Raw genomic sequence first — 27,973 nt, 5'->3', positions numbered from 1 at the left:
CACCAGCTCTTCAGTTCACCCTGAACAGGGTGGAAAACCAACACTTGCCTGGTTTCAGACCCTATTGTAAGGAGCGCAGGAAAATGCTACAGCCTGCTTCTTGCTCCACATATCCCTTAGGTTGCCTAGAGAAGGAAGGTTGCCGCAGCTTGTGTGAATCCAACCAAGTATTGTATTAAAGCCAAAAATACAAGCACAGGATAGAAAGAAAAAAATTGTCATCCAACAGGACGGTGGTAAGTTTACTCTACCAGAAGGTTCAACAAGGAGCCACATCCCTCAAAGGAGTGGGAACATGACACTGTCCTGGATGTAAAGGAAATGCAGACTGCTCTTCCACTTGCTGCCAGGCATTACTGCCTCTGGATGGGAGGGTAGGCACTGTTCAGGAAAAGGAAAGACTGAGGAAGGCAACTACTTGTCCACTTTTGAGCCAATTATCCTGTTGCATCCAAAGTTTGCCAGGAACCCCCTCTTGCAAGGCCAACTGGTGTGCAAACCCAAAGGAAACTACTCTGTCACACATAAAGCCTAAGCAATGACACTAAGCAAATGAAACCAGTTAAAACATGGCCAGCACTGTGCCAAGCATTACCTGGGAGAGAGGAACGAGGAACTATTAAAGCTGCTTTCCCCATTACACAAGCTGTCCGAGAACAAATCTGCTTCATTCCCTTCTCCATAATCCTCAAAATGCTCCTCTCCGCTAATGACTGTAACGATGGAGTGGCTGAGATCTGAGCCCAGGGGCAGGTCATGTGGATGGGATCTGTGGGAAGAGAAGACGACATTAGAGGGTGGCCACCACGGCAGCCTTTCCAATTGTACCCAATATATCTGCTTTCCAAGTCACATCTCCCCTTTCTGTAGGCCAGGCTTGCTCTCCCTTACAGTGCAAGTCACCCTGTGCCTTGACCACTGAAGGGGCAGCCCAAGCACCACTGGGAAGTTTGCAGCAACTTTTTTCCACAAAAAAATTCAATGCTTTTTCAAACAAGTTTCTCTGGCAGCTGCAACATCAGATCTGGGGGCAGTCAGACTTGCAAGACAGTACCCAGGGTTGGTGGCAAGCCCTTGCACTGCATGGGCACAACCAAAAGCACAGCAGAGAAAAAGCTTGGCATGTCCCAAACACACCCTAAATATGTTTTGAGTTACATCGTTAGCCTATGTGCCCAGCTCACGCTCGCTTATTGCTGTATAATCCTCTCAAGAGCCGAGCACCAGGGTTTAACACTGTAACCTCCCCATGACACAAATCCTAGTGGTTTACAGGCAGCTGCCAAACGCAGCAGTGACAGACCCTTTGGGAAGGCAAAGCAGCCCTTTCCCTGGCTTCTGCTGGGAAAAAAGCTGTACATGCTCATGCCAGTCTTGGAGGGGGGAATGCTGTTTCATGTGTTTTTAAACACTGGATCCAGAAGGCTGTAGTGCATTAAGCCTCAGCCTAAACCCTGAGCACACCCAGCACAGGTCCTGGGACATCCCTTGCTTCAGAGGGGACACAGCTCAGCACGGAAGTCATCATTTCTGTACACATCTTTTCACAAGCGCAGTTGTATGAAGTCAAGCCACCATGGCAGTATGAGCCCACTCTCAGAGGACTTTCCTGCCCAGGACTGCAGAGGTTTAATTTTAAACTGGGGGGAAAAGGCAGGGGGGATTTGCAAGAACCAGGCTGTGAAAGCACCCCACGTGTTTGTAAGCCACAGGTATGTGTTTTGGGGGCGATTAGGACCACTTTCCTCTCCAAAATTAAATGCTTAAAAAAAAAAAGAAAAGATTGCATTATTATAAAAACTGATATCTCAGGCTATGCCCCCATCTTCATCCACTTGCTAGGAGAGGGTAAATGGGGGTATGACTAGATTGCTGTACTATATCAGAAAGAAAAAAGATTACAGATAGGCCATTTATATAAAAAAAACCCTGCACTGTCTGAAGGATTTGCCCTTATCCCACTAATAAAAACATGTCCAGCCAAAACAGCAGCAGATCACTAATTGCAGACAAGTCCAGTCCAGTCTGTGGGCACCTGCACGCCTTCCCTGAGAAGCACCATTAATCCCATAGCAGGATCCATCAGAAACCCGTCCTCCCCAGTGGTGAGTCAGGCACTGCACCCAGACGACCATCACTAAAAGCATTGGAAATCTCTCCAGGAATAGAAGGCAGGGGGAGGAATTTTTAACTCACAAGCAAAAGCTAACCCCAGATCCCTAGCAGCATGGTTTGGTGAGCACCATACAGAAGCAGATCTGATCGGGCATCTGGAAACCCTTAGCCAGGGATGCTTCGGGCAATAAATAGTATGAGTATTTCATATACACCTGCTGGGGGCTCTAGCAGTTTTGAGATCCGAAGTTCAACTAATCTTTACTATACACAGCCTAAATAACCACTTAATCTCAAGCCATCTAAGGTATGTTGAGCTTTAACAGCTATTGAAAAGCAATGTTCAATCCACCAGCTGCGTTGGTTGGATTGTACTTACTGACTGTCCCCTGGAAGAGCTCTGGGCACTAGAAGTGTAGAACTGTTGTCCTGCCTGGGGTTTCATGGCACCAAAACCAGCCCATAACAACTGGGGAATAGATTTGCAGAGGTTTCTGTCTCAAGCCTTCCCAATCTTTAAGCCAAGTGATCCTTGACTTTTTGGCTACCTGGAATTTGGGCACACTGCGCCTGGACAGAATACCCAAAGGACACCTGACCTGCCCAGGCCCACACTGGGAGTAGCAGGGAAGCCTCAAGAGCAACCTAATATTAAAAAAATTCCCAAGCAAAGTATTTTGTACCTACAGGCAGGTGAATCGGAGGCATGTCATTTTCTCCAGAGGATGAGAGCGCACGCAGGCTGCCATGGCCCCTCCAGAGACCGGTAGGGGAGCTCAGCAACTGATTATACCCCGATTTAACTGTCACTGAGCTGAGCGCACTCGGGCAAGGAGAGCCTAGCCAGCTAATCTCATTTCTTCTCTAATTCACAGCACCCTTTCAGTCCCGGCACTGAGTGCCCAGCAGTACTGATCGCTCACTGCCTCTCTGATGGCCCCAGATGTGATGTTGGGGTGGAATGGAAGGCTGGTGCTTTCTAAAAGCAATGGGAACTGTAAGTACTCACCAAAGCACCGGGCCTAGGTGGTGTGGTTTTGGCCAAAAAAATTCTGTGCATTCACAGACCTTAACCACTGACGGTTCCAGAGGTTTCAGCACAGACCGGTGCTCTTGGGTCACTATTAAAGGAGTTACTCCCTCCCCTCCTGCCTTCCCAGCATCCCAGTTTCAGCCCCAAAAAAGCAATTTTTCCTGCAAAATCTAGGAAGTGCAGCGGGCCCAGGAGCAGTTTTGCCAGCAGCAGTTCAGACACACTACAGAGATCTTAGCTCATACTTCTGTGCTTCAGGCACAAGTTTAAAACTAGTTACTACAGGAGGGGGTTGCACATCAAAGGGCACATGCATGTTTAGGAAAAACAAGAACACGATGAGTTCCCCTCCTGACTTGAAAATTATATGTTGCATTTCTGGCTTAAGTGGTAGATTAAAAACTGCAGGTATTTCAGGTGTTTGGATCATCTGAGAACTTATTTTAGAGGTTAAAAATGCTAATGAGGATACAGAAGTTCTCCCAAGGCAAGCACCAATTAACTCAAAGAGATTGCTAGGCTGAGCTCCAAAACAGCCTACACATGGCGCAGTCTAATTATTATTATTATTGTTAAAGAAGAGCTATTTTGGTCTCACAAGAAGTTACAAATACAAAGAACAAACCAACCAGTTTCAGCAAGACAGACTCAGCCCACTTTATTTTAAATCCTCAGGCTGTGCCTCCCTTGGTCCTCATCTGCTCCCCGTTTGCCACAGTTTCCTGCCCCGCACAGTGAGTTTTGCTGCTCACTGCTCCCACTCACCCATGCTCTGGCTCCTCAATAGGATCCGTGAACTCCGAGTGCACAGTGGAGTCAATGGCACTGTCCGTTTCTACTTCATCATGCATCTCGTGATGTACTAGTGTGCTGGTGTCTTCATCCGTAAAGGTTTCACACTCACTGTATGTGCTCTCTGAGCCCATGTAAGCACTGTCAGTCACCTCATTTGCCTGTTAAAAAACACAAGAGGAAAAAAAATAAGATAGTATACAGCTATGCAGTTCCATTGCAGAGCAGGACAATGCATGTATGGGGCAGCTGATTAGTGCTGAATTGCATTTCTAAGCACAGAAATCCAGCCTCCTAAAGCAGCATGAGCCATACCCCGCATCCAGGTGCTGCTCTGTCTCCAGGTCCCAGGATGGAGTGCTGCCCCACATGCTTTGCAACAGCAGTGTTTGGAAAGCAGATTATGGAAATACATAGTAAAAAAGAGTTGGAGGGAGATTTTGTTGTGAGCAAGTATAATTTCTCAAGTCCAGGAGGGACTACCCACTGCATACTCAGCAGTTCTGATGACCTTTGCTTTCACCCAATTTAAGAGGACACATTAATAATCTGAATTCTCTGCAAAAACCCCACCATTCAAAACTACAAGTTAGCCCTTAAAGTGCTTGTTCCCCCTGTCTAGTAATACAAGGGCACCTTCCATCCCTCAACAGAGAATAAGCTGGTTTATAAACATCTTCTGTACAGCATCTCATTTGCAGGGACTGCATCAGCAGGACACTCAAATCTCTGCACTTCAGCTGGAACAGCAACTTGAATATTTTGCACTATTTCACCACATCTGTTACCTGCAGCAGGCTCTAAGAAAGAAGCATGATTTGGTTTTTAAGGCACCACGCTATGAGCATGGAAGGCTGGGTTTTCCTCCCAGTTTCACCCCTTAGGCAGGCATTCATCTTCAGTCCTGCCCATGTGCTCATACACAGGGGCAGGGACGGCCCTCCCTGGACACACACAGTGCTGAGCCTGGAACCACCATTTGGAGGAGAGCACTAGAAGAAACACCCTCCTAAAGCAAAAAGCTCATTATGCATCAAAGTGCCAGCTCATTTCCCAGCACTTATGGGATTTCCCCAGCACACCTCAGAACATATCAAATCATTTTTGGCTCTGGGATCTCAGTCGTGGTGGGATCTGTCAGTGCTGGTGCTGAATTCCAGCTGATCCTGTCACTGGAGGCGTTGGGCAGAGGGATGGGAGCCCTCCTGCCTGGCCTCAAGAAAAAAAGATGCTCATGAAAAGCCATTTGCTCCATGGGAATTTCAGCCAACGGGATCAAACACGCTCAGCTGCTGGCTGCACCCCCTCCAGCACTACAGCAGGGCAGAGCAGCAGCATTTTGAACACAGGCACCAATGTTGAAGAAAACCTCTCTTCCTCTGCCAGGGAGCACACAGAGCAGCTTTCAGTGCTTTTTCCAAGGATTTTCAAGAAAATGAGATTTCTCAGAGCCCTGTATTATAGCAGCTGGAAAGAAAATACACGAACATACTACTGTCCTTGCAACAGCAGAATGAAAAATTATGTTAGAGCTGTTCATTCAGAGCAGGGTACATATACGGCAGGATGGAAGAGTCCTGCTTATTGCTGCAGACATTGCCCTTCAGTACAAGAGCAGCTATTTAGGGCACGTGCTGTATTTGTACAGCAGAAGAGCACCAGACTAAGAGGGACAAACGCCCTGCTGCCATCATGTTGCCTAGGCATTGCAAGTGCTGCTCTTGCTGGCCTGATTCTCCTGTTTTGGGTAGATAGTCCACAGCCCAAAGAACTTCTGCAGCTTTCACTGGTGCAAAGTGGCTCAAGACACAACTAACGCCTCATTTAGTTTCACCCACAGATTCCCAGGCTGCCTCAACACATTCAAAGCCAAAAAGGGATAGCAAGAACTTGTACAGATGCTCTGAAAACCTTGAAGGGATGGATGGAGAACTGCTCAACAGCCATTCCTATTCTACACGGACACTGGGGAGCAGAAAAAATGACTAAGTCAACACCCCTGCTTTACTCCCTGCTGACTGCTCTCATTAGCCCCTGTGCCAACTGAACAGACTCAGCTGGATGATGGAGACAGACAGGAGCCCCTCTTGTAAGCCTGGCTCAGCTTTCATGGACCCAGGCTTGACCTATGGACACCATCCTGAGGTTAAACATGACAGAAACCTTCACAGAACTGGAATCTAAAGTCAGTACAGGAGAAGATAGGGTTGTTCAAGTGAACTTGATTTAAACAGAAGAGAGGGTGCTGCAGTGAACATCATCCCTAGCATGGGAGAAGGCAGCTTTCACTAGCCTTCAAGATAAAAACAAAAGCCTCCCAAAACCCCCACCCACTTTAAAAAAGCATAAATCCAGCAAGACTACTTATATACCTGAAGCTGGGGACTTGCTTAAGTGCTTTACTGAATTTATGCTGCACTTCCTAGAAACACCAGTCAGGTTCTTAATGCTGGAGCAGGAGAACAAAGGAGGTTTGGAAGAGGAGGTTTAGAAGAGGAGGCTTGGCCTCCCAGCTGGCTTACAGTCACGAGGACATTGCACCATCCCTGAGTCGAGCCCATAAGCTCCCCATCCTCCAGAGGAAGGTGTGCTTGGGCAATTCGAGTATTTTTCCAGGCTATCTGCATCATACACCAAGTTTAGGAGAGGTCAGGCTTCAGCGTATTGAACAATGTTGTGTTGCAACGCTGGTTGTGTTTTGCTTTGGGGGAAAAACACTCCCATCTCCAGCCTGTACCGCATGTCCCCAGCGCTTGCAGCAACATCAGCACTTTGTGCTGGACTGATATGGCTCTGGCTGGGAGGGAAGCAGCAGGGATCCCATGCAGCAGAGGGCCTGAAAGATGACAGCAGCCATCCACATCTGCAGATTTACCTGCATGCTTCAAAGGGATGCTTTTTGCGTGTTTGAAAAGATTTAATACCAGACTGGAAATAACTTCGCTTGCAGACTCCAAAGTGAATGCTGCTGGGGTTTTTCCCCCACCCCCTTTTTAGATGTTTAAATTTAAGTATACATTGAAGTATTATAATGAGCACAAACCAAAGACAGCTATTACAAAAAAAAAAAAAAACCCAAACAAAAAAAACACCCAAAAAACCCCAAAGAATCCCAACCCACAAGTAAATTAAGAAACACCCTGTCATGGTTACCATTGCTGGCCCTCTCAATATGGACCATAACCAGGAGCTGAGCAGCTCAGGGCATCAGAACATCTCAGTGCCCTTAGTTAGATGTTTATCTATCAAACTGTTACAAAACATCTTATAGACAGGAAATACCAGTACAGACAGGATGCATGAGGGATCAACCCTTTGGAGCCAGAAGTAGCCACCACAACAGTACATTAAGCATCCTCCTTCAGCCACACTGAAGATATGCAGCAATTTATTTTATTTATTCAAAAAAAGGTACCTGTAACACAATTTGTAAACTTTCTTTGTATTTAGCAAAGAATAATGTGTCTCTTAAAACACTAGCCTAGATAAAATTTCAAACACAAGTGCCCTATTAAAATTAAACCTACACAGTCAATTAGTTAAGAGGCAGCTGAAACTGTAAGCAAAGTCCTTCTCCTGAGCATTAGCGTGGAGAACTTTGCTTTACATTTCATCACAGATTAAGTAACTAAACCTCAAGAAAAGCCACAAGGAAGAAAGAGGCCAACAAGGGGACTCAGGTAAGGTATTACCAGATGCCTGATAAAGCAAAGCAAAACCCAGCATCTGTGCCCTGGGCAAAAGTGCAGCTGCAGGTCACAGAAAGCCATTTTTTATGGCCTCATGAGCAGCTGGTTTGTGTGCTGACCCTTTAAATCCCTCTGCCACATCTCTCATTCAGCCAAGTTTGCATTTCTGTGAGCAGGCAGAAAGTAAGCACATTTTCCAGATTAAAAAAAAAAAACCCAAACCAAAAACCAACCTAAAAAACCAAAAAACCCCAACACGATATACTTAAAGACATCCATGGGCTTGGGACAGCCAGGCTTGGCTACAGTTGCCCTGGAGCACTTGCCAGGAATGTCCCCACCATATTCAGAATGGGGTTGGTGTCACCAGCATCAGTGTATTTTAAGTTTTTATTAAATAAAGTGTATCCTTAGGTGCTTCAGGTAAACCTCAGACCTTAAAACTGGGACACATGCACACACAGAGCACCCAAACTGAAACAGAATCATGGTTCAGCTCAAGTTCCCACCCTCAACTCTAACTCCTCCTTGAGGTATTTCCCCCAGCGCCAGACCTGTTTGCCCTGGCTGAGCATGACATCGGCCATATCTCTGCCTGTTCAAAGGTGTTCGGCAAAACACTAGTGATCTGAAAGCCTGGCAGTGAGCCCTCCTGCTTCTAAAAGGAAATAAATAGATGAAGTCAGCATTGGGGTGATGTAATGTGCCCTAATAAAACAGGTGAGACAATGAAGCACCTTTAGGAGACTTCTCCAGCAGCAGTTCACCCATTCCAGGCTTTTGATCACACATTGCAGTAAAGACCATTTGATTAAACCTTGTTAAGTGCTATAAAACCCACATTGATTAAAAAAAAGCCACTGGAGCATGAGGAGAGAAAACAAGGCTATTGGGAGTCACCTGCAAGGTCCAGGCAGGGACAAGTTAAGCTTTGATCTGTGATGGACAGAAGCTCTAGCACAAGTTTTGGTAAGCTGCTGCCTTGGAGAGACAAGCAAAGTCTGGCTCCCAGGCATTTTCCGCTGGGCTTGTGCCCGGTGCCATCCTGGCATCCCAAAGCTCTGCTGTCCTTGTCCACAAACACTCGGAAGCTCAGGAAGGGAAGCAGAAGAAGAGGAAAAGGAGAAAGAACTCTGTTTTCCCAGCAAGCATGAGCCTATTTATGATGAACACCAGCTCTAACTGCACACAGGACAGACCGGGAGAGACGGACTGACTACAAGAACCGCCCTCCAAGGACACCCTCGCCTGCTGACTGCAGCCAGGCCCCCTGTGCCAGTGCCAGTCTGGAAATGCTGCCCTGTCTGAAGCCAAGATCACACCGGCCCTGCGAATGCCTGGAGACCTGCACACCATAGCTGTGGGACAGGCTCCATCCAAAAGGAGAAGGGGTGAGAAGAGCACCCCGTAGACATAGCCTGGCCGGTGATGCCGACCCCAGCGTGGCTATCGGCACTGTAGCATCAGCCTGCCGAGGACATGCACCTGCCCAATCCTGCAGCAGGCAACCTGTACTTAAATTGGCTTTAAACTAACCTAAAGGCAGGGAGAAGGGAGGTAAGTTGTGTTTATGGTCCCACCTGAGTCTACATTAATACAACCACCCCCAAAACCCTGAAACACCCCACAGCAGCTCAGCCTCTGAGTGCTGGCAGCCAGAAACCCATCATGCCACCAAGTGATCCCACATCGGAGGCTGCCACCGGTAGCAAGACACCGACCTCTTGGCTACAGTATTTGCCTCTCCCTGCATATTTGGGCAATGTCTGCTTTTCAGAGAAGCCAGGGAGCCCACGCTCACCCTAGGGCGAAGGCAACTGCTCCTTGTTCGCAACACAGCCAGCCCCTGAAACTGGTTTTCAAGGATGCTGCGCTCAGTAGTACCCCTTGAGGCTGGGCAAGAGAACCATGCTGCAATCTGTCAGAGCAAACTGAAAACACCCACCAAACAAAAACAAACAAACCAACCCCAAAACCAGAACAACAATCAACCCCAAATCAAAAGAACAACTTGGAAGACACCAGATCTTGTAGGCTGTCCTCAGTGCCCTGAAAGCCTGCAGCCACCACCCCTCCCGGTCCAGCTCCCCCCCAGGAGACCCAGGCAGAAAGGACTAAGAAGATACCATCATATGCACACACCCCATGGACTATAAGGGAAGAAAGGCTGTTCCTAAATATGCTGTATGGAGTCAGATGGATGTCCAACCTCACTCTTAGCACCTCTGGGCTGAGAACAGTCCAAGGGCTGGAGACCTGCCTCCTTCTAGAAACCCAATCCTTCCTAATTTCACGTTAGCACTCAAAACCCACCTGCAGAAACATCACCTCCTCGCCCAAGTTAAATCCAGCTGCAGGAGCACACACCACCAGGAGCTGCCGGCTGCTTCTGCAAGGCAGGAGGGAAGCAAAGTCCAGGAGACGCTGGGTGCAAGGCTTACCGACTCAGCGCCCGTCCTGAACAGAGCGCTTTTTGTTCCCAACCTCCTGGACTCTGTGATAAGGAGAGGCGAGCTAAGGCTCACTTCCCTGCCGTGTGACCGCAGCCCTCCTGGTTACGTGAATACCAAAATAAAAGCACGCCTTCGAAGCTCCATGCAACGGCCTGCCCCGCTCCAGGTGCGTGTGCCTTCTTTTCCCATGAAACAATCACCAGTTAAAAATGTTAGTTTTGAAGAGGACCTATAGAGGCTTCCAGGGCTCATCTCATCCCTCCCGATATTTCTGGTGAATATTTAAGCACTAAATAACAAATTCCTTCCTTATACCCACAAACAGAAAGCGAATAAAGCTTGCCTTGCTCACTGGGGGAACGTCAGGAGCACTTTGCTGCTGATTAGCAATCACAATCACCATTCAGGTGACTCAAATAGCAATTTATGATACACAACGACAATATTGCCCTCAAAGAAGGGCTGGTGCTTCGGCTGTTGGCGATAACTGAGTTTACAAACACACCTGCCCCACCACTGCCCCAGCTCTGCATTGCCCTCACGAAGGAGCTGCTTTCTGCAAACACAGGAGCCCCATCAGAGCCGGCACCACAGGGTGACCTGATCCACAGGCTGCTGGCGTACAGAGACAAAATCCTCAACAGCACACAGTTTGTACTGTGCCACTCAAACCCAGAAGTTTTGAGGGTTTTATCTGTTTTCCTGTTTCCTCTCTACAGAAACTTCACATACTTCAAACCTCAGTCTCCCTTAGTCCTGCCTGTCTAGTATAAACAAACTTCCTTCCTTCCATTACCTTCAGAAATCATATTTTCTCATCTTCTCCAGGTTATGCTTGCTCTCCTCTGGGCCACATCCTTCCTGAAGCACAGTGCCCCGACCAGGACCTACTACTCAGCAACACTGACTGGAAGAATCTTGCACCTTGATAACCAGTTGACCTTCTGTGCCGAGTCCAAAAAAAGCAAGGACTCCTGTTAACGAGCATGGCAGCAGGGGAGTTATGCTTTAACCCGAGCTGTCTTCCTGGCTCTGTCCAGACTGCCACTCAACTGAGCAGGTCACAGCCCTTTTGCTCTCCCAGCTTCTCCGTGTGTGCTGCAAGACTTCAGGGAAGGTCTAGCACCACTGCAAGGAGCCTAAAGTCAGGTGCACCTACAGTAAAGCTAATTAGGAAATCCCAATCACCACTAGTTTCACTTTCCAAGCTCTTACTGAGACACCTTTGCTTCCAGTGCTGCTTGGCCTGCTCACAGCTTCCTGATGCTGCTGTTACCCCACGCCCCAGCCTGCCCGGTATGCTGCAGTCCAACTCCCACGTTTCTCAGTCTCATGAACTACACTTACTGTTCACGATAAGGCTTCAAGGTCTCTGTTTTCCAAACTTCTTCCAACCTATTTTGTGCAAGGCAAACACTCCAATTAGGATCTTTTCTGCCCAGCAAAGAAATTTCTCACCATAACCTTGAACTGGAGTCCTGCCTTCAGGGACATTCGTGCTCAATTTATACTCCCATCCTTTCCTCTAACCAGTACTGAGTCTACACAATATATTAAATTTCCTTGGTATTTTCAGGCTTGTTACCAAATTGTCATCATGGACTGATTTTGGAGTTTGTTCCAGCAGTTTCAGTGATTTTATTACTGTATTTTCTTGTGCCTAATCAATACAAAGATAATAGACCGTTCACTTGTTTGCTGTGAATGACAGCACTGTCACATTCATACATGCAGAGCAAGTGCGCTCTGCACATGTGAAAGAGATGGGCAGCTCCCTTTGCCTCTCTGTGCAGCAGAGCAGAGAGGCTTTGGGGACAGTGGGGACATTGCTCAGGGCTCTGTGCTTCCCCAAGGGGACAGAGGAACAGACGTAAAACTATATCCATCATGTTTCACAGCCCTGCAGTTATGGCCACCTACAAGTTTTTTAAGTGCAGCAGTTGTTTATGACAAAATTAACACCAACTCCAGCAGCCGCCTTGGAGAGGGATCTGTGATTTATTTTTGTTGGGCCACAATGATGCTTCTGGGTCAATGCTGTGAAGAGAAGCCTGTTGAGGGCAGACCTTTGAGACACGGGAACGGCACTGGTAAAGAACAGCTGAGCCAAGGGCTGAAGACTTGCAGCCTTCACACACTGCTGTCTCATCTCCATCTTCCCATCCTCACCGCAGTGGTACAGCAGTGCTAGCATGGCAAAGGACCCGCAGACCCTTATACTTGCATTAGGATAGCCAGGGAACAGCCTACAGGGTCCCCAGCAGAGCTGGCAAGCTGAACCCCAGGTCTGCCCTGGCATTGTGAGCCCCTCCAGCTCAGAGGCAGGTTGCCTTTGAAGGCTGGAAAGCTTAACCCTGCCTTTTCAGACTGTCTGGCCTTTATATCAGACATGCATCCACTGGTAAGAGTGGTATGGAGAGGCAGAGAAGGAAAAACCTCACATAAACTGATGACAACTGCAAGGCAGGTCCACTGCTGAAGAACACATGCTCCAAATACTCTCTCTGCTCACATAGCACAGCTCTCTCTGCCTTAGGGGAGGGCAAATTACTTCCTGGGTAGCCTGTAATATGAAAGAAGGGCTCAAAAGGCCCACTGGGCTACCAGGAAGAGAGACTGCAAGTCTACAGCAGGCTCGTACAACCAATACATGTGGGCTCATTGCAAAACATACGCCACAAGGAATGATAGTTGATGCCTCCAGGAACAGCTCCTGCACACTCCAGTTGTGGTACCCCATGCACTTTCAGCAACAGCTTCTCTGTTACCAGTGCACAGCTGGAGTCCTACAAGCTTTGGTCCCCTTTGCAGAAACTCTGAGCAGCTGAAGAAATCCAGCTACGTGGATATAAATTGCCTCACTCTGATTTTTTTGCTCGTCAAGAAGCATTATATTCAATTGCTCCCCATGAAGAGAAACTCCAGTTTTAACAGAAGCAGCAGTTCTTTCAGCAGCTGTAGCCTCTGGATAGGCAGGCTGGAGAGAGCCAGGACTAGCCTCTCCTCCCAGAATGCACAGAACTAGATGAGGGAGCTCACCAAGGACCATTTTACTCCCCAGATCCTTTCCTACTGTGCTGTACAACTTGTTACTGAATGTTTGGCCAGAGGGTACGTGCCTGGGGAGGGTAAGGCTTGCAGGGTGCCCACCTGTATGCCTGGTTAGCCTTGCTGCATGCCTGATTAGCGCTGCTGTTCTCAGAAAGCAAAATAGTCCTCTCGTGGCTCTACACGGCTCAGGGCAATGCATTTTCCTGGCTGTTACTGAGAAGCCACAGCGGCTGCCCAGCAGATGGCAACAGCCCTGCGCAGGGTGCACACCACTGCACAACGCTGCACCTCCCTGCCTGCCCCACTGCCCCCGCACTCCTCACTCTCAGGAATTTTGGCTGCCTTGCTTTTCAGATCTTAAAAAGGTCCTTTATATGACCTTGCTGGCCCAGGTTCCCAGGCTAAAACAGGCATGTGTGCTGTTTATCATGCTCCCGACCAGCCTTTACTGAGTATAACCTTGCACTGGCTCTGCCTCTCCTCCAGCCCACCTAAGATTATGCATTTCCATACCCAATTCCAGCGTAACTCTGGCAGCACACCAAATTTTTGTGGCTTACTTTCATTTTGGGAGAGTCTGCCTTCCCGCTCTGCATTGCTCAAGTGGGCTCGTCCACCCACAGCAGTCAGAGCTGAAGAGACAGAGAGCGCTTCTCATAGGGCAAGGCACAGCAGGCAAAGAAAGCTAACTCCAAATTCACCTCTCCCCCCCACAGGACATTGCAAACGAATCCCTGTACCTCAGAACTGAGTCACAAGCTTCATGGGAGCTTGCAAGGGAGGCGAGGATAACTCCTCCCTTCCAGTTAGTCAGCAGCAAAGCTGCACTAGCCCAGCCTCGGGGAAAACAGGAGAGGACTCAGGCATCTGGACAGACAGACTCCAAGCTCCTTTTACATAGCTTTTACAAAGCAGGATAGTCAAAAGCGCTGTGATTATTTTTTGGTGATGTTTCCCTGCAGGAGGAGAAAGCAGTAAGCTTGTCACCCAGCTGCCCTGCAGCCGCCACACTTCCTCCTGCGTTTCCAATCCCATGCGAGCCACTGTCTCAGTGGAGCCATGCAACCAGAAATCCTATTTGAAAACAGTTTAACAGATAGACCTGTCTGCTGGACAGACCTGGCAAGGTGCTATGAGAGCCAGAAGCTGCACACAGCACATCAGGAGCCACACCAGTAACTGAGTTGTGGAAGTATCTGACATCACAAAGGTCCCTGCATGAAGTGTTGGAGTGCAGACCTTGCTCCCTTCGAGAGGCTTTTACGCCCCTACTGGAAAACGCCAAGTGTTGGTTCTTCTCTCTGTAGAGCAAATGCTCACTGAAAGACACCAATACTGGGTACTCAGGGTTTTCCACAGATCTTCAGCTCTCTGCTGAAAGCCACCAGAAGAGGGGATGAGTCACCAAGAACAACTTTATTAACAGAGACACTTTCATTTAGACTGCTTAAAGCACTTGTTTACGCTTGTTTGGACAAACGTTAAGGAGAAAAGCTCTGTCAAGGCCCCAACACTTGTAAGAGCCAAGCACTCAAGCCACTGTGATTTTGTGCTGTTTAAGGGGGAGCAGAGCTGATACTCCAAATCCAACCACCACAATTACTCTCAGCACTATGGCACAGCAAACACAGCGCCACTTCTTCAGCTCACCTTTCAAACGCCCTCTGGTGTGACTTGAGAGGAGAAAAGCTAGCTGCGCTCCCTTGTCCCACAGCCCTGCCAAAGCAAGAGGGGCTCAGCCATAGTCTGAAGTCCACCAGTTGCGTTTTGGTGGCTGAGAAAGAAGCTGTTTAGCTGCTTGGTGGTCCCACATAGTGGCAAATTTTAGAGCTGCATCTTTGCTGTGCACAGTCTTCCCATGTGTGAAACGGGGACGTTTGAAAACACAAACTGCTCTTTGGTGGTGTGGAAAGTCTAGTCGGAGGAAAGGCAATGCACTCGCTTTTGGAATGGTGCTTTCTCCCCCTCCTCTCTTCTGGATGAATCCAAACAAGGTAAAATACATATTGGGAAAGGCCATTTATTCTGTTTTCTGTCTTAGAATTTCCAGAGCAGCTGTCTGCTGCACCTAATGAAGAAGCACCTGACAAAGCCCTCCCACCAGCAGACAGCTCTGCCAGGGAGGGCAGCACTGTGCTCCAGTGAAAAATACTCATTTGCTGCTCCCAGCAGGTTGCTTTGCACAACGGCTTCTCTCTTCCCCTCTCCCTGAAACAGCTCAGGCTTTCCAAGGTACAGCGCTACAGGACATGTGGAATAAAACACACGTTGGGAGCTCACTGCTCAGCTAAACCAGAACAAAAAACCACGTACCCAAGACACCAATTTATTTTTACACTCACAATGCTGAGCAGTATTTCTCTATCTTGTTCTCATTTGCTGAACCTCTACAACGTCCTTGCAGGCTGGAAATTATTTTGAATCATGTATCCAAGACAACAAGGGTAATTCTTCCCCAGCGTATTAAATGTAGACACCAACAGAGCTCTGAATTTTAGACGATTACCCTGAATTCAATATAAGAATTCATTTACTTCTTTCTGAAAGGGAGATTTCAGGATTTGTCACCTTCTTCCTTTGGGTCACCTTTTCATTTCAAGGAAACGATGGCCCAGCACCAGAAGTATCCCATCCCAGTGGGGCACACACCGGCTTGTGGTATTCCTGCCCAGAATAGCTTGCAGCACTGACAGAGCTCATCTATGTCAAATTAGCCTTTAGAAAACATCTCTGCTCTGAATCTCAGAGAAGATCATCCCTTGATGCAGGTCGGAGGAGCAAAAAGCAAAAGCCCTTGCCTGCACGAGCACTGCAACGCAGACTGTCAGAGCCTCTAAACCACTCAGTCCAGCAGTTAAAAAGCACATTTGTGACCTTGTACCAGATAGAGGAAAAATATGAAAACCCATCTGCCTTCCTGTCCCCCTTCTACGCAGGTATCACTCACTTTTGTGACTATCTTTCAAAAAGGAAAAATAATCTAATATTCAACATGCCCTTGAAAGCCTTCTGGGGGAAGAACCCAGGTTCTCCAGCCTTTCAGGCTGTCTTCATCCAAGCAGTCCTAAGGTAAAAAGCAACTTGCGCAGGGTGACAGTGCAGGTCAGTTGCCTTGATCGAGAAGAGGAGTCAGCGTACCAGTTCAAGAGAAAACCCATGCCTGGCTAGGAAATGGGATGATGACCTGGTTGACTGTCAAGCATAAATTGAAGTGTGAGCTTCAACCCATCTTAAGTGACAGACCTGTGCTTCTCACCAACATGGGTCAGACTGGTTGCCCAACATCCAGTTTATCATTAGGAAACGCAAAACAATAGCTTGAGGCTTTTAAGAGGTTACAAGGCCAAAACAACATGTTACAGACTATACAAAGCAAAGACGTATATATTTGCATGCAAATACAAAGGAGGCTGGGAGTCCCTTTTGCAAGTAACAATTTGTGTGATAAAAACATCCACAGTTCCAAGACACAAGAGTCAAAAACCTGAAGAGGGAAGTTTGGAAAAGGGAAAGCAGAAGGAAGCTAGTCAGTCCGCACGTGGACTAGGGAGCCAGCCAGACCCTTTGCTCTGAAGGCACCTGCAGCACCTTCTGCTCCAGGCTGGAAAGCAGAGCAGGAATGGAAGAAGCCTACCAAGCAAAGCCCAAGAACACAGACCAACAGGTCACTGTAACAGCCTCCTCCTTTCTAGCTGGGGAAAGTGGATACAGGATGTTACTGCAGCATCCTCCTGTGCTAAGGAAGCCAGAAGGGAACTGATAGAGGCCATAACTTTAACGAAAGGAAAAAGAAAACCCAAACATGTCAGTTAAGCATCTTTGTTCAAGCCCAAGAACAGAGAGAAAAATCTAAATTTTGTCTTCTGCTCTGCTTTTTACTGGTCAAACAGCACCGAGTGCCAACATGCAACTGCTCTGCCCTGCCTCTCAGGTAGGCACCCGACTGGTACGCCTCAAGATCAGGCTCAGGTTCTCTAACCTCAGAAGCTCCAGCAATGAGACAAACACAACAGCAGCAGGCACCCTTCCCACATTGCTCGTGTTTCACCACAAAAAAGATCTCCCTCTTTCACCCAGGGCACCATGCTCTGGTATTCTGTGAGCTAAAACAGCACTAGCTGTGGGTTTTTGCTTGAACACCAATTTTAACAGCACCACATGCTTGTGCACATTCTCTGGGCCAGTCACCCACAGATTAGAGGATCTGTCTCTACTACATGTTAAGCACCTCTGAGCCCTACCACAGCAAATGATCTTCTGCCCCAGCCAAACCCCGTGTACTCAAGTCTTGCACTGTATACAACTGACATTTGTGGGATTTAACAGCACTCTACTTGCCTCAAACGTGACGAAGTCATCAAACTCATCAGGACAGGCCGGAGCTTCCTCCTCAGGGGTATATCCCATATCATACAACTGGCTGTCAGGATCTGCAGAGAAAAATAAAAGAGAATCACCAAAAGGAAACACACACCCTCAAATGAAGGACAGCTTTGGGAGTCATGACAGCAGAAGGACAAGAACTTCCTCTTGCACACACCTGTGCCTTCAGCTTTCAGAAAGGACCTCTGCTTCCAGGCATCCTACTGCCACCATGGGTGGAAGGCAATTGGGATAGCTGCTCCCTGGCAGAGGTCCTACGAGGCCCCTTGCCTGCTCCAATGGGGGACCTGGATTCATTCCTACCCCACCGTGGTCTCCATTCCTTTTCCTGGTTTCCTCCCTATCTCTGTTTCTTACATCATCTTCTTCTCCCAGAAGGCTTTAATCCTGCTATGGGCAGGGAAAACATTAGATCTATGTGCGAGAGCCAACTACCATGGGAACTGCAGAGAAAGGAGGCTGCACCAAAGCTTTTATCATCTACTGCTCCTCCTGTGGCTAGCTACATCAGGAGCCATCCTCACAGGGGAACAGGAAAATAGGAGGTTTTCAAGGAGATTTCTAAAAAAAAGTTACTCCTCCCACCCCCAAACACCCATCTGCAGCACAGCGGATCAGCATTTCTCCAAGCCCTTCGATTGAGGAAGGGAGCATAAATTCCCCATGCTCCCTCAAGCAACAGCTAACGCCTGATCCAGCACACAACCTAGATCCCAAGCTGGAAACACCAAATCAAGATCAGATGCTGCAGTCCCAAAATAAATAGCAGGCTCAAAACCACATGCCTTGGAGCTGCAAACATTGCGGCAGTAGGTTTGTCTGATGTCGATAAACTTGGCTGGGCAGAGAGTCATTATATCAGTGCTCCTAGGAGAGCTCAGCATTCACCCAGATTTGGGGAGGGACAGGCTTTCCTTTTACAGCTACTTGAGGTAGACAATGAGAGAAGAGCTACAAAGCAGGGTCTGCTTTCTGCATCCTTCATGCTGGTGGCTTTCCAGCAGGTTGGCAACGCAGGCAATTCGAGCTCCCAGGCTCGAGTCCAAACCAAAGGGGCACATAAGTTGCATGATGTTTGTACGACGGGATCATACGCAGCCTCCCTCAAAAGGGTGTATCCCTTATACGGTCACAGCCAGGGCTCCTGCTTTAGGTCCACCTCCAGATATCAAGAAGGGCCATTTTTCGTTGAGGGTCTGTATGGCTAGTATGAAGTCAAGGGATTAGGGCACAGGACAGTGTTCAGAGTCTGGGTTGAAGCAATAACCCTCCCATCCTAATGCCCTCCCCAGTGCTTCTTTCAGCTGACCATTAAATGCAAACATAGTCTGGGCTCCAGGAGATACTGGAGCTGCTGACTGGATAGGTACTGGCAGCCCATGGGGGTGGGAGAAGCTGAGCACACAGCACTGAGAAACAAGCCCTCCCCTAACCTGGGTCTGGGGCTCCCAGGGGTTAGACTGTAAATCAAAACCAGGAATAAGCCAAATTGCTTTTCCAGAAACCAGCATACAATGCTGTGCTCTGCAGTAAGCACACAGCAGGGTCGCAGCTTCATCAGATGAAAGGTGCTCTTGTTCACAATTTATGACTTCAATATCCCTACTGCTCTCCCTGCTCACGGCTCCGGGCAGCAGTGCTGCTATGCGCTGTGCTTCCAGCTGCTGGCGTTCCCATGTGTAAGCCTGAGCAAGGCACTGAGATGCATGTGAAGACACTGCTGCCTAAGCACAATGCCCAAGGCAAGGGCACCTCTTACCCTCACCAATGGGTTTAGCACTGAAGTATCCGAAGACAGTATTCTCCCACTCCTCAAATGTTACCCTGTCCCCACCTGCACAGCTCTGCCCATAGGTCTGAGCCTATAACTGGGAGGAGTTTTCCCAATAGTTATCCCTGTCCTTATTCCAAAATTTGCGTGCCTCCTTGCTGACAGTAGGGAGGACCAAGGGTATGGGGACAGTGGTCTGCATGCTGCAAAGCCATGGGAGCACCTGAGAGCAGGTCTCACCAAGAGGAGCTTCTGCCCACTTTTGGGAAAACCAAACAGTGCTCCTGAAAGGCAACACACGTCACTTCAAAACAGAGGGGACAGCAAGCCATATCTCTTGCCAACTACAGGCCGCAGCACACAAGCAATGGCTACCTCCAGAGAGGTGGATGTGATGCGCATGGGAGCATCCAAAGAGCAGATCAGCTCACTGGGACACAGGCTGCAGGCACAGCGCCCTGGTCCTGTGCCTGGCCAGGGCTCTGCCCTGTGGCATGTCCCATTGTGAGCCCCGGTGACAGCTCTGCTCTCCACAGCCTTCAAGCATGCCCCAGGACGGTGCAAATGCTTCGTCTGCAGCATGCCTGAATCCCCAAGCCAAGAGCAGCAGGACTCCAGCCAAACGGCTGGGTGCTGGGCAGCTGCCAGTGCTTCCAGCTACCTGATCTCACACCTCTGCTGGACACGGCTGGGCAACCCAGCTGGCCTTACTGGTGCCCACCCTGCAAAGCCATCTCCAGTGCTGCTGTTGGCACTCCACGGCAGCCCCAGGAACAGCAGAGCACCATGAAAGGTGGCAGAGCCAGGCACAGGCTGCTCCCTTCTGCTCCTATATCATCCCTTTTCCTCCCCCTCCAAGTAGACACACAAAAGCTTCCTGCTTCTCTACAGACACAGATAAAGATATTTATTCCACTCATTCCTTCCAAAGGGACTTGAAAAGGGAGAATTTACAGTCAAGTGAAGGCTTCCAGTTCCCTTCAGAAGCAGGGCTATAAAGCATGGGCAGACGACACACAAACAGCTCCCCGACATCAGCTGCCTCCTGTACAGCTCTTGCCCAAACCGAGTGCTCCTGGAGCTTTCCCACCTTTTGAACGTTTCTTGAAGTAGGGGCAAACATGAGACTGCTTGCTCCATCTGTCTGCAGAGCACACAGCCCAAAGAGGGGACCTTTGTGCAGGCAGGGTTTATTTTTACTGCAAGCTCCGCTGTAAAAAGCAAGGAAAACACATTTGAGAGGTCACCTGCACCCTTGCTGGTGGCATGGCCAGCAGAAGCCATGCCCAGGAGACAGCACGCTGTTTCCACCTCCCATGCTTCATGTCAGAGAGCAAAGACAAACACCACCATAAACAAAGGTTGACTTTTCTGTTCGAGTCATTCCCTCCCTCTCCGAAAAAGCCATATGGTGCTTTGTGTATAGGGAGAGTTGCCATGGAGAGCTTGCCTGCAAGTCTTCCAGCACAATAGGCTGCATTAAGCTTTCAAATTCCAGTCCAAAAGAGCCAAAAACACTCAAGAGACCTCTCCTGCTCACTGGCGCTCCCTACGTGAAAAGCACCATCCTCCAGGTGCAGAAAGAGGCATGAGGGGAGAGCTGGAGGGCTCTGCTACCTGTTTTCCCCCACCGCACCGTGAGCGGCACAGGATGGCTGTGGGCCACCAGCAGTAGCACCGCACAGCCCTGCTCCAGCGGCACTTTCTGAGCACAAGTGCTCGAATTCCCCTCTGCTCTCCCCCTTGGGCCTCAAAGCCAAATCCCAGCTGACATCCTATTCTTCTTCACATCCCCTTCTCCATGTCCCTCACACCATAAAGAACACTTTCATTTCTTACACCCATCCCTGATTTCACCTGACATCTTCCTTCTCCTCTTTGATGGTCAATGTGGTCAGCACACTTGGTTGGAGTCGCCTCTTTCCAACGCCACTCAAAATCACAGAATTTGCCCCAGGATGCAGATGTCATTAGGGACTGCTGTCCCCTCCCAAGGCAAGATTGTCTGCACTCATTCCTCACACCTGGGTGTCTGCGACCAGCTTCCCTTGGGGTTTCAGCTCTATCCATCACTTCCACTGCTAGTCCTGTTACATCTATGCACAGCCAAAAATCTCAAAGCTAAAAAATCAGCCTCCAAGAGACCCTACAGGGAACCTCACTGCCCAACAATCTCCCTGCAAAGAGGCTATAAGCTATATGCTAGGTCTTTTTCCCAAATTAATTGCACTAATTTGACTGGAATACGTGGGCAGGGTACCAGTCATCTGGATAAAGCTTTAGTTCAATTATTGTGGCAGCACTGTTTTACGAGCATAATGTGGCTGGTGTAGAATTTACAGAAGTAATTATAACCAGTAAGACCAGGCACGTGTACTGTATCATCCAGTGAAGCTAAGGTGATTTTGAAAGAAACTTTAAAAAGATGTAGAAAGCAAATTAAGTCTACTATGAGGTACCTGCAGCAGCATCCTGTGGACATCTTTTCCTATTCCTGCCTTGAAGCTTCCTGTTGCCTAGCAAGCGCTCATCCAACCCCACTGAGATCACCACCTCCCAAGCCCACCACATTGACTACACCACCCACTTGGGAGATGGAGATTTGACGCCATATAATTTTTGCCATGAGCCCAGCTCTGACCAATCAGCCACAGCACTTTCTCCCCCCCCGCCCCTTCATTTTCTGTGTTCCCCAGTGCTGCCCTGTTTCTTGCTGGGTTATGCCTCTGCACTAAATCCTGCATCTCCCTCTTAAGATGCCCTCGTTCCTCCCACTGGTTAAAAAAAAAATTGTCCAAACACTGCTATGTAAAGCTTCTGACAAGGACCATCTCTGTCCGAACACATCCGCGTGCTCTTCCACTGATGAAGTATTCACTCTCATCTTTTATGCCAGCTGCAAGCCAAGGGCAACCTCTGCCTAGTATCCGTCAAGTCTCTAGAGCAACTGTCCAACTCCGAGGAGCAGCACTGCCAACAGCAGAGACACAGCCAGCTGCACAGAGATCTCTCCTGGATGTACGGCATACATGCAGCTGGAGAACAAGGTCCTGGGCTCTTCGTGGGGGTGAATGTGTGCAGCGGCCAGAGATGCACCCTTCGCCATCTCGTTGTGCTGACAGGAGAATCATTGTGCTTCAAAAGGGCTGGGATGTGCAATAGTGACCCAGGCTTTTCAAGAAACACAGCAGAACATAGAGTTACAGAAACAGAAGTCCCAGGGAACAGGAGGCTCCTGAAATAGATTCTAAAAACTGCTTTCAGAAGACAGGATTTCAGGGAAAAGGCACCTTGAGTGAAGAGCTGTGGGTACAGTAGTGACACACAGGTCAGAAACAGAGCCAGTTTTATTGGCTTCATATAGGAATGACCTAGAAAAACAGAGCCTTTCAGAAGTATTCAAGTCATCTGCCAACACACACTGCTGCAAGCCACAGAACTACAAACTCAAAGTGATTTGACCAGTACGGATTATGCACAGCTAACAAACCTGAATTATTCAACATAGGAGTAAGGCTAGGAACCTGCATGAATGGCACAAAACAAAAACAGACCCCAGAAAAGGCAAGATGAAGTTACAGTTGGCTTAAGAGAAGACAACTGATCTAAATCAAACTCCCTTACTGGGCATGCTGCTTGAAAACAAGGTGGCGAGAGAGACAGAGCCAAGCATTAAAAAGTTACAGGCATTTAGGAGGATCTTGCACACAGAGCAAAGAGACAGAGGGAAAGCCACTGCCCAGTATTTCCAGAGACAGCTCAGGGTCTTGTGCTTTCACCGAAGCTCAAGCACCCATGTGTTGTTAGTCCCTGCAGGCTAAAGCTAACACCAGACCAACCATCCACCCTTTTGCTTTCCATAACTGATCCAGGAGTACATTTATAATTTGATGCTTAAATACAAAGTGGTAGCACTGATCAGAGCTGGAAAGAGCTGCTTTCTGCTACCTGCTTTTCCTGTAGCTCAACGTGCTGACTCCTCCAGAGATGAGACAATGGGACAGGAGCACTTACTGAAGAATATTATTTTACAACCAAAAATTACACAACAGAATAACCGAGTGGCAAACTCAGGCTCCCAAGGAGACGGTATCAGAATTAAGACTGCTTACACAACCCTCATCCGAGCCCCTCTCAACTAACACACTTTAGCAGTCCTCCATTTCCTGACTATCATTGCTTATGGATTGGTACTTATCACATTCCTTTTGATCCCCTTCATACAGTGCAGACCCTCAAGCTTTGTTTAGACATACCATCTATGGCATAATAAAAAGAGTTAACTTCATGGTATCCAAGTGCTTTGGAAGCGTAAATCTAGCTGCCTTCACTTCATTTCAGAGACCTGGTGAGCATTGATGCCTCTTGCAGTGATGGACCAGAGACTGGAAGTCACCGCTAACACATATAGGATTTGGTACTGAGTTTAACATATGGGTCCTTGTTTTTAATTCTCAGCAATTTGAACTGTGTTTTCAGGGTGTGCTTGAGCTGGCTTGATGACAAATGACTCCAGATTTGTGTCAGCCTGGAACAAAGGCTCACTGCTGGAGGTGTGGAAAATAAGGAGCAGGTTTGTGGCCACCGCCAAGTGGTTCAGAGCCACTTTGTGACGTACCAGCAGAAAAGGCCAAGAGACTGAGTCTCCAAAATAGCACAAGCTGCCCTGGTGAGGAGACCTCCTGATGTCCTCTGTCTCCTTCACTCTAGCTTCTACTTTCAAGAACTCTACATTTCAGGAAACAAAGATAGATTTTGCAGCCAACAGCGTTATTTCCTGTTCTGTGAAGAGAATGAGGCAAGACCTCTTGAAAGAGCGCATGCAACTATGCAAACAACAGAATATCCTAACTTATCTTCCCAGAGCACACTCAATGTAGATGCAACCTTTGGGATACCCAGCAGTTCATGTCTTGTCAAGCTTTTGAGTACACTGAAGTAGAAACTCTTCTAGATGCTCCACATCCAGCCTGATTCGGGCAGAAGTACACAGAAGACAAGCGGCACCGCTTAAATAAGATGGCCCTGCCAGCAAAATAGAGAACCCTGGCTCAGGAGCCCAGATGCACCAAAGCTTTTGACATACCAGATAACACCGGCAGAAACAAAGCTGTTTCTTGACCCACTCGGAGGCCCCTTGCGTTAGCTGGGGCAGTGGCTAGACAGCACTGTCCCACCACGAAGCACTTCAGCCTTCCACACTGGCTCCAGCTCAAAGCTCCCACACAGAGAGATCAAGATAACACATAACTGGTGTTCAGTCCTCCGCAGCTCAGAGCTTCCAATCCTCTGCCTGAGAAATGCCCGCAATGTACTTACCTTCAAGCACAGCTAAATATAATTATGAATGCAATGCCTGTATGAACCTAGGCACAGCTTGCCTGCAGAACCACCCATGGCCTGGATGCAAGCATTAAAAGAAGTCCCTTCAACACCTACAGCACTTGAAAATCATAACATGCAGGCATTGGTATTTGGCATTCAGCACTCGCAGGTCTTACCTTCCATTTCTGTCCCCCCACTAGCCATACCACAAGCTAAGGACAGCTAATGCAAAGCTGATGCTAAAAGCCCTTTCAAAGCAATACCCGAGTGCTGGCAAGTGATTTGTATCAGAACCACTCATCTGCCTTTAGGCAACACATGGATCTATGTGCCATCTGCAAGACTGTCCAACAACTGTACAGACACCTTCTACTTCAGCCAAGGCCCTGACTTCAAAAGGTAAGTTGCAAAACCATTAGTAAGTTATTTATAAAGTCGGAGAGTCTGAGATCAGAGGCTAGGTCCTGACCAGAACTCAGCCTAAGTTTGGGGGGAAATATAATACATAAGAGAAGAAGAGGCATTAAACTATACTTGCAGGGAAAATTCTTCCCAATGTGGCATTTCACAGTTCTGAACCATCTCTTAGAAGTGATGGTTGTGTTGCTTAAAGATGTCCTGTCTGTTACAGTGAGTGTCAAGTACAGTGAGTGTCCTCCAAAGTCCCTTGAAAGTTATGCAGATTAAAAGGAAAATGCTCCTTAAGGCTCACATGCTTGAATACCCTGCCCTTTTTCTCCCCACAACTCTCAACATTGCCAAAAATTCTCTTCTAAAACGAGCCAAACTGTGTCCCACACATCACTGAAGAAGAGGGTAGCTGTACTTTTTAAAGTACTTTTGCTTAAACTGGCTTCGTAAAATAAAACACTGCCCAGGAAAAAGTAAGAGAGGAGGGTCCTATAAACTTGGGTTTTAATCCTTTTTCCATCATAAGATTCCCCAAAGCAAGGAGGATGGTGTTAAGAGGCATCGCACAGGTTGACAGCCCTTCCTTCCTGCTGTTACCAAGACAACACACATAAACAAGGGACTTAATGCAGCACTCAGAAACCACAAACTACACAATGCAGACACCAGCAGGGATCATCAGTGCTTCAATCAAAGCTAGCTTAATTACTAGGGAAATAAACTTTTAATAAACCTCATTTGGACAGTTTTCAAAGGTTTTGGTAACATTTTGTTGGCTGGAAGAGAATCCAACAACATTATTTGTGCATGACCACTCTTGCAAGTAGAAGGAGGACAGTTGAGGAACACTACTATCAGAAGCGTTAGACCTTTTCAGTCCAGAGTACGAGACCTTTGAGAAGGGAAACAAGGGGCCAAGAGGTTACAAACATGATGTTGCCTAGTTCCTACTGCCTCAGCAGGAGCATTTTTATTAGAAGTTGTTGCATTTTCTCTACTGACCTCTCTATAAGTATTGACTGCATTAATAAAACTACGTGCAAACCAAAACAGGCTTCAAAACCAAGCAAGTGGAGAAGCAATGGGAGAACATGAGTCGCTGACTTGGTATAGCTCCACTGTCAAAGTCACAAGAGCAGCATGGGAGCAAAGCTGCTCTGCCATGCACGTGTTGGGCTGCAACGGGTGACAGTTGTCCTGTGAATCTCTGATCAGCAAATTCAGCACTGGTCACCTCATTAGCAGGAGTCTTTTCTATCTGAAGGAGAAATAAGCTGCCCAGTGGCTAAACAGGTTTACAGGAGCAATCAGACTGTATGCACATGGAAAAGATGATCATCAGGGAGAGAGACATTTGAGGGACACATACACACACCAACCCAGGAGGAGGCATGGCTTGATACAGGTAGGACAGAATGGCGATGAAGCAGCAAGCCGTGGTTAGAGCACCAGGGAAAAGTGTCTCTCAGTGCGGGGGATATGCTGCCCACCAGAGCCAGCCCACCTGCTGCTCACCCTCACAGCCCAACCCAGCGGCTCCACAATTAGGACCAATTTCCCAGCAAAGCCACATCACACACAGCCTCTCCTGTTGAGCAAGACCAGGAAACACTCAGAAGAAACAAGCTTCTGCCACATCAGTCTGTAAAGGTGTTACAAGGGTACGCTCACCACATAGTCACAAGCCTCCAGGCTGTGACAGAGCTGAGCAGAGCTCTCAGAGGAGCAAAGTCGTAGGTGAGTAATTATCCCTTTGTGAATAACACCAGATTGACTGGATTCCTGAAGAGAAATGGTCTGACAGCTCTGGCTTGCTGTTTGGTGCAGAGGCAGGATGATGGGCTACTTACTTTCCTTTACCTAAGCTTGGGAAGCCAACCCTACCTGATCCCTGGCCAGACATTTCTGGTGAGGACGGAGGAGACATGCCCCAGCCTCCTGGGTTGGGCCAAGCATTAACAATCCCTCATTCTGGAGCTAACATCCAAACCTGAGAAATCAAAACAGGCAGGACCGAAACCACCACCACCCATCTGGAGCCACCAGCCCAGCCCAGCCTCCTCCCACGCACTCCCCAAACCGTGGGCTAGCCCAGTCTCCCAGAATTAGTAGCAACAGATGTGGAATGGAACAGTATACTCCTGTCAGAAAATAAAACATATGATGGAGAAATACTGAGACAGCAGAGGGATGATGAGAAATGGCTATTTTCTAAGAGAACTTGCCTTTGTTTCCTTTTTAGTCATTACCTCCATAGAAGAGGGGACGCTACAAATCACTCCGAGGCTCTAATGAAACACTGCTCCCTATTTTTGTATTAACCATCTCGCCAAGAAAACAGGTAGTCCCTACAGTGCTTTTTCTTCTTATTTGCCAGCAAAATTAGTTTTCTTTTGGGCACCAAACTTAGGCCTTTCATTTGCAGTTTAAACTCACCCCAGCTTGCCTTTTTCAGGCTTGGGTCATGATCTGAGGGTCTAAGCAGCCACCACCAGTTTCCTTTACTGGTACTTCATGAGGGCACAGGGAAGCCCCCGGTCAGCCCCTTCGCTCTAATTTACTGCAATATGCAAGAAATCTGGCTAGACAGTATCACTTTCCCCTCACAAGGAGCTGTGTGCAAGTGGTGATGTTGTGGGCATTTAATCCCAGGTCAGCTGCTTGCCACAGTAAGCGAGGGGCAGCTTTGTAATGAACTAGGTTTTTCTCTGACTCTGTGTATTTTGGACCTGCAGCCTGTTACACTCCATGACAGTGATGGGATGCAGCAAAATTTCTCTGGCACATGCCTCAAAACATTCATAAAGAAAGAATTCTCAAAATGGGAGAGCTGCTTGTGCCAATCTCCCATTCCCTGGGACCCCGAGGTTTGCTGAGCTGAGGCGGCAGTTTTACGGCAGCATGTTTGAGTAACTCCCTGCTGTTCTCATCCCTGAGCTGCAAGGAGGCC

The 27,973-nt window shown here is 48.2% G+C and overlaps 1 protein-coding gene across 4 annotated transcripts in view; it reads right to left on the bottom strand.

The window, feature by feature from the left end:
* RAB11FIP3 (RAB11 family interacting protein 3) overlaps positions 1-27,973 on the bottom strand; it is an 81,311-nt gene that overhangs the window by 22,313 nt on the left and 31,025 nt on the right. For 2 of the 4 annotated variants that reach the window (XM_064462130.1, XM_064462131.1), the window contains exons 3-5: positions 17,472-17,563; positions 3,914-4,101; positions 596-769 (exon numbers count right to left, since the gene is read on the bottom strand). In XM_064462130.1, coding sequence (XP_064318200.1) covers positions 596-769; positions 3,914-4,101; positions 17,472-17,563 — 454 coding nt within the window. Of the gene's footprint in view, positions 1-595; positions 770-3,913; positions 4,102-9,942; positions 10,104-10,878; positions 11,006-17,471; positions 17,564-27,973 lie in introns of those variants that run through there. The other 2 variants (XM_064462133.1, XM_064462132.1) reach the window with 2 other exon arrangements.

This window comes from Phalacrocorax carbo, chromosome 10 (assembly GCF_963921805.1).
Source record: "Phalacrocorax carbo chromosome 10, bPhaCar2.1, whole genome shotgun sequence".
Taxonomy (NCBI): Eukaryota; Metazoa; Chordata; class Aves; order Suliformes; family Phalacrocoracidae; genus Phalacrocorax; species Phalacrocorax carbo.
The sequence above is the reverse complement of the archived record's forward strand: the minus strand, read 5'-3'. Positions and strand labels throughout refer to the sequence as shown.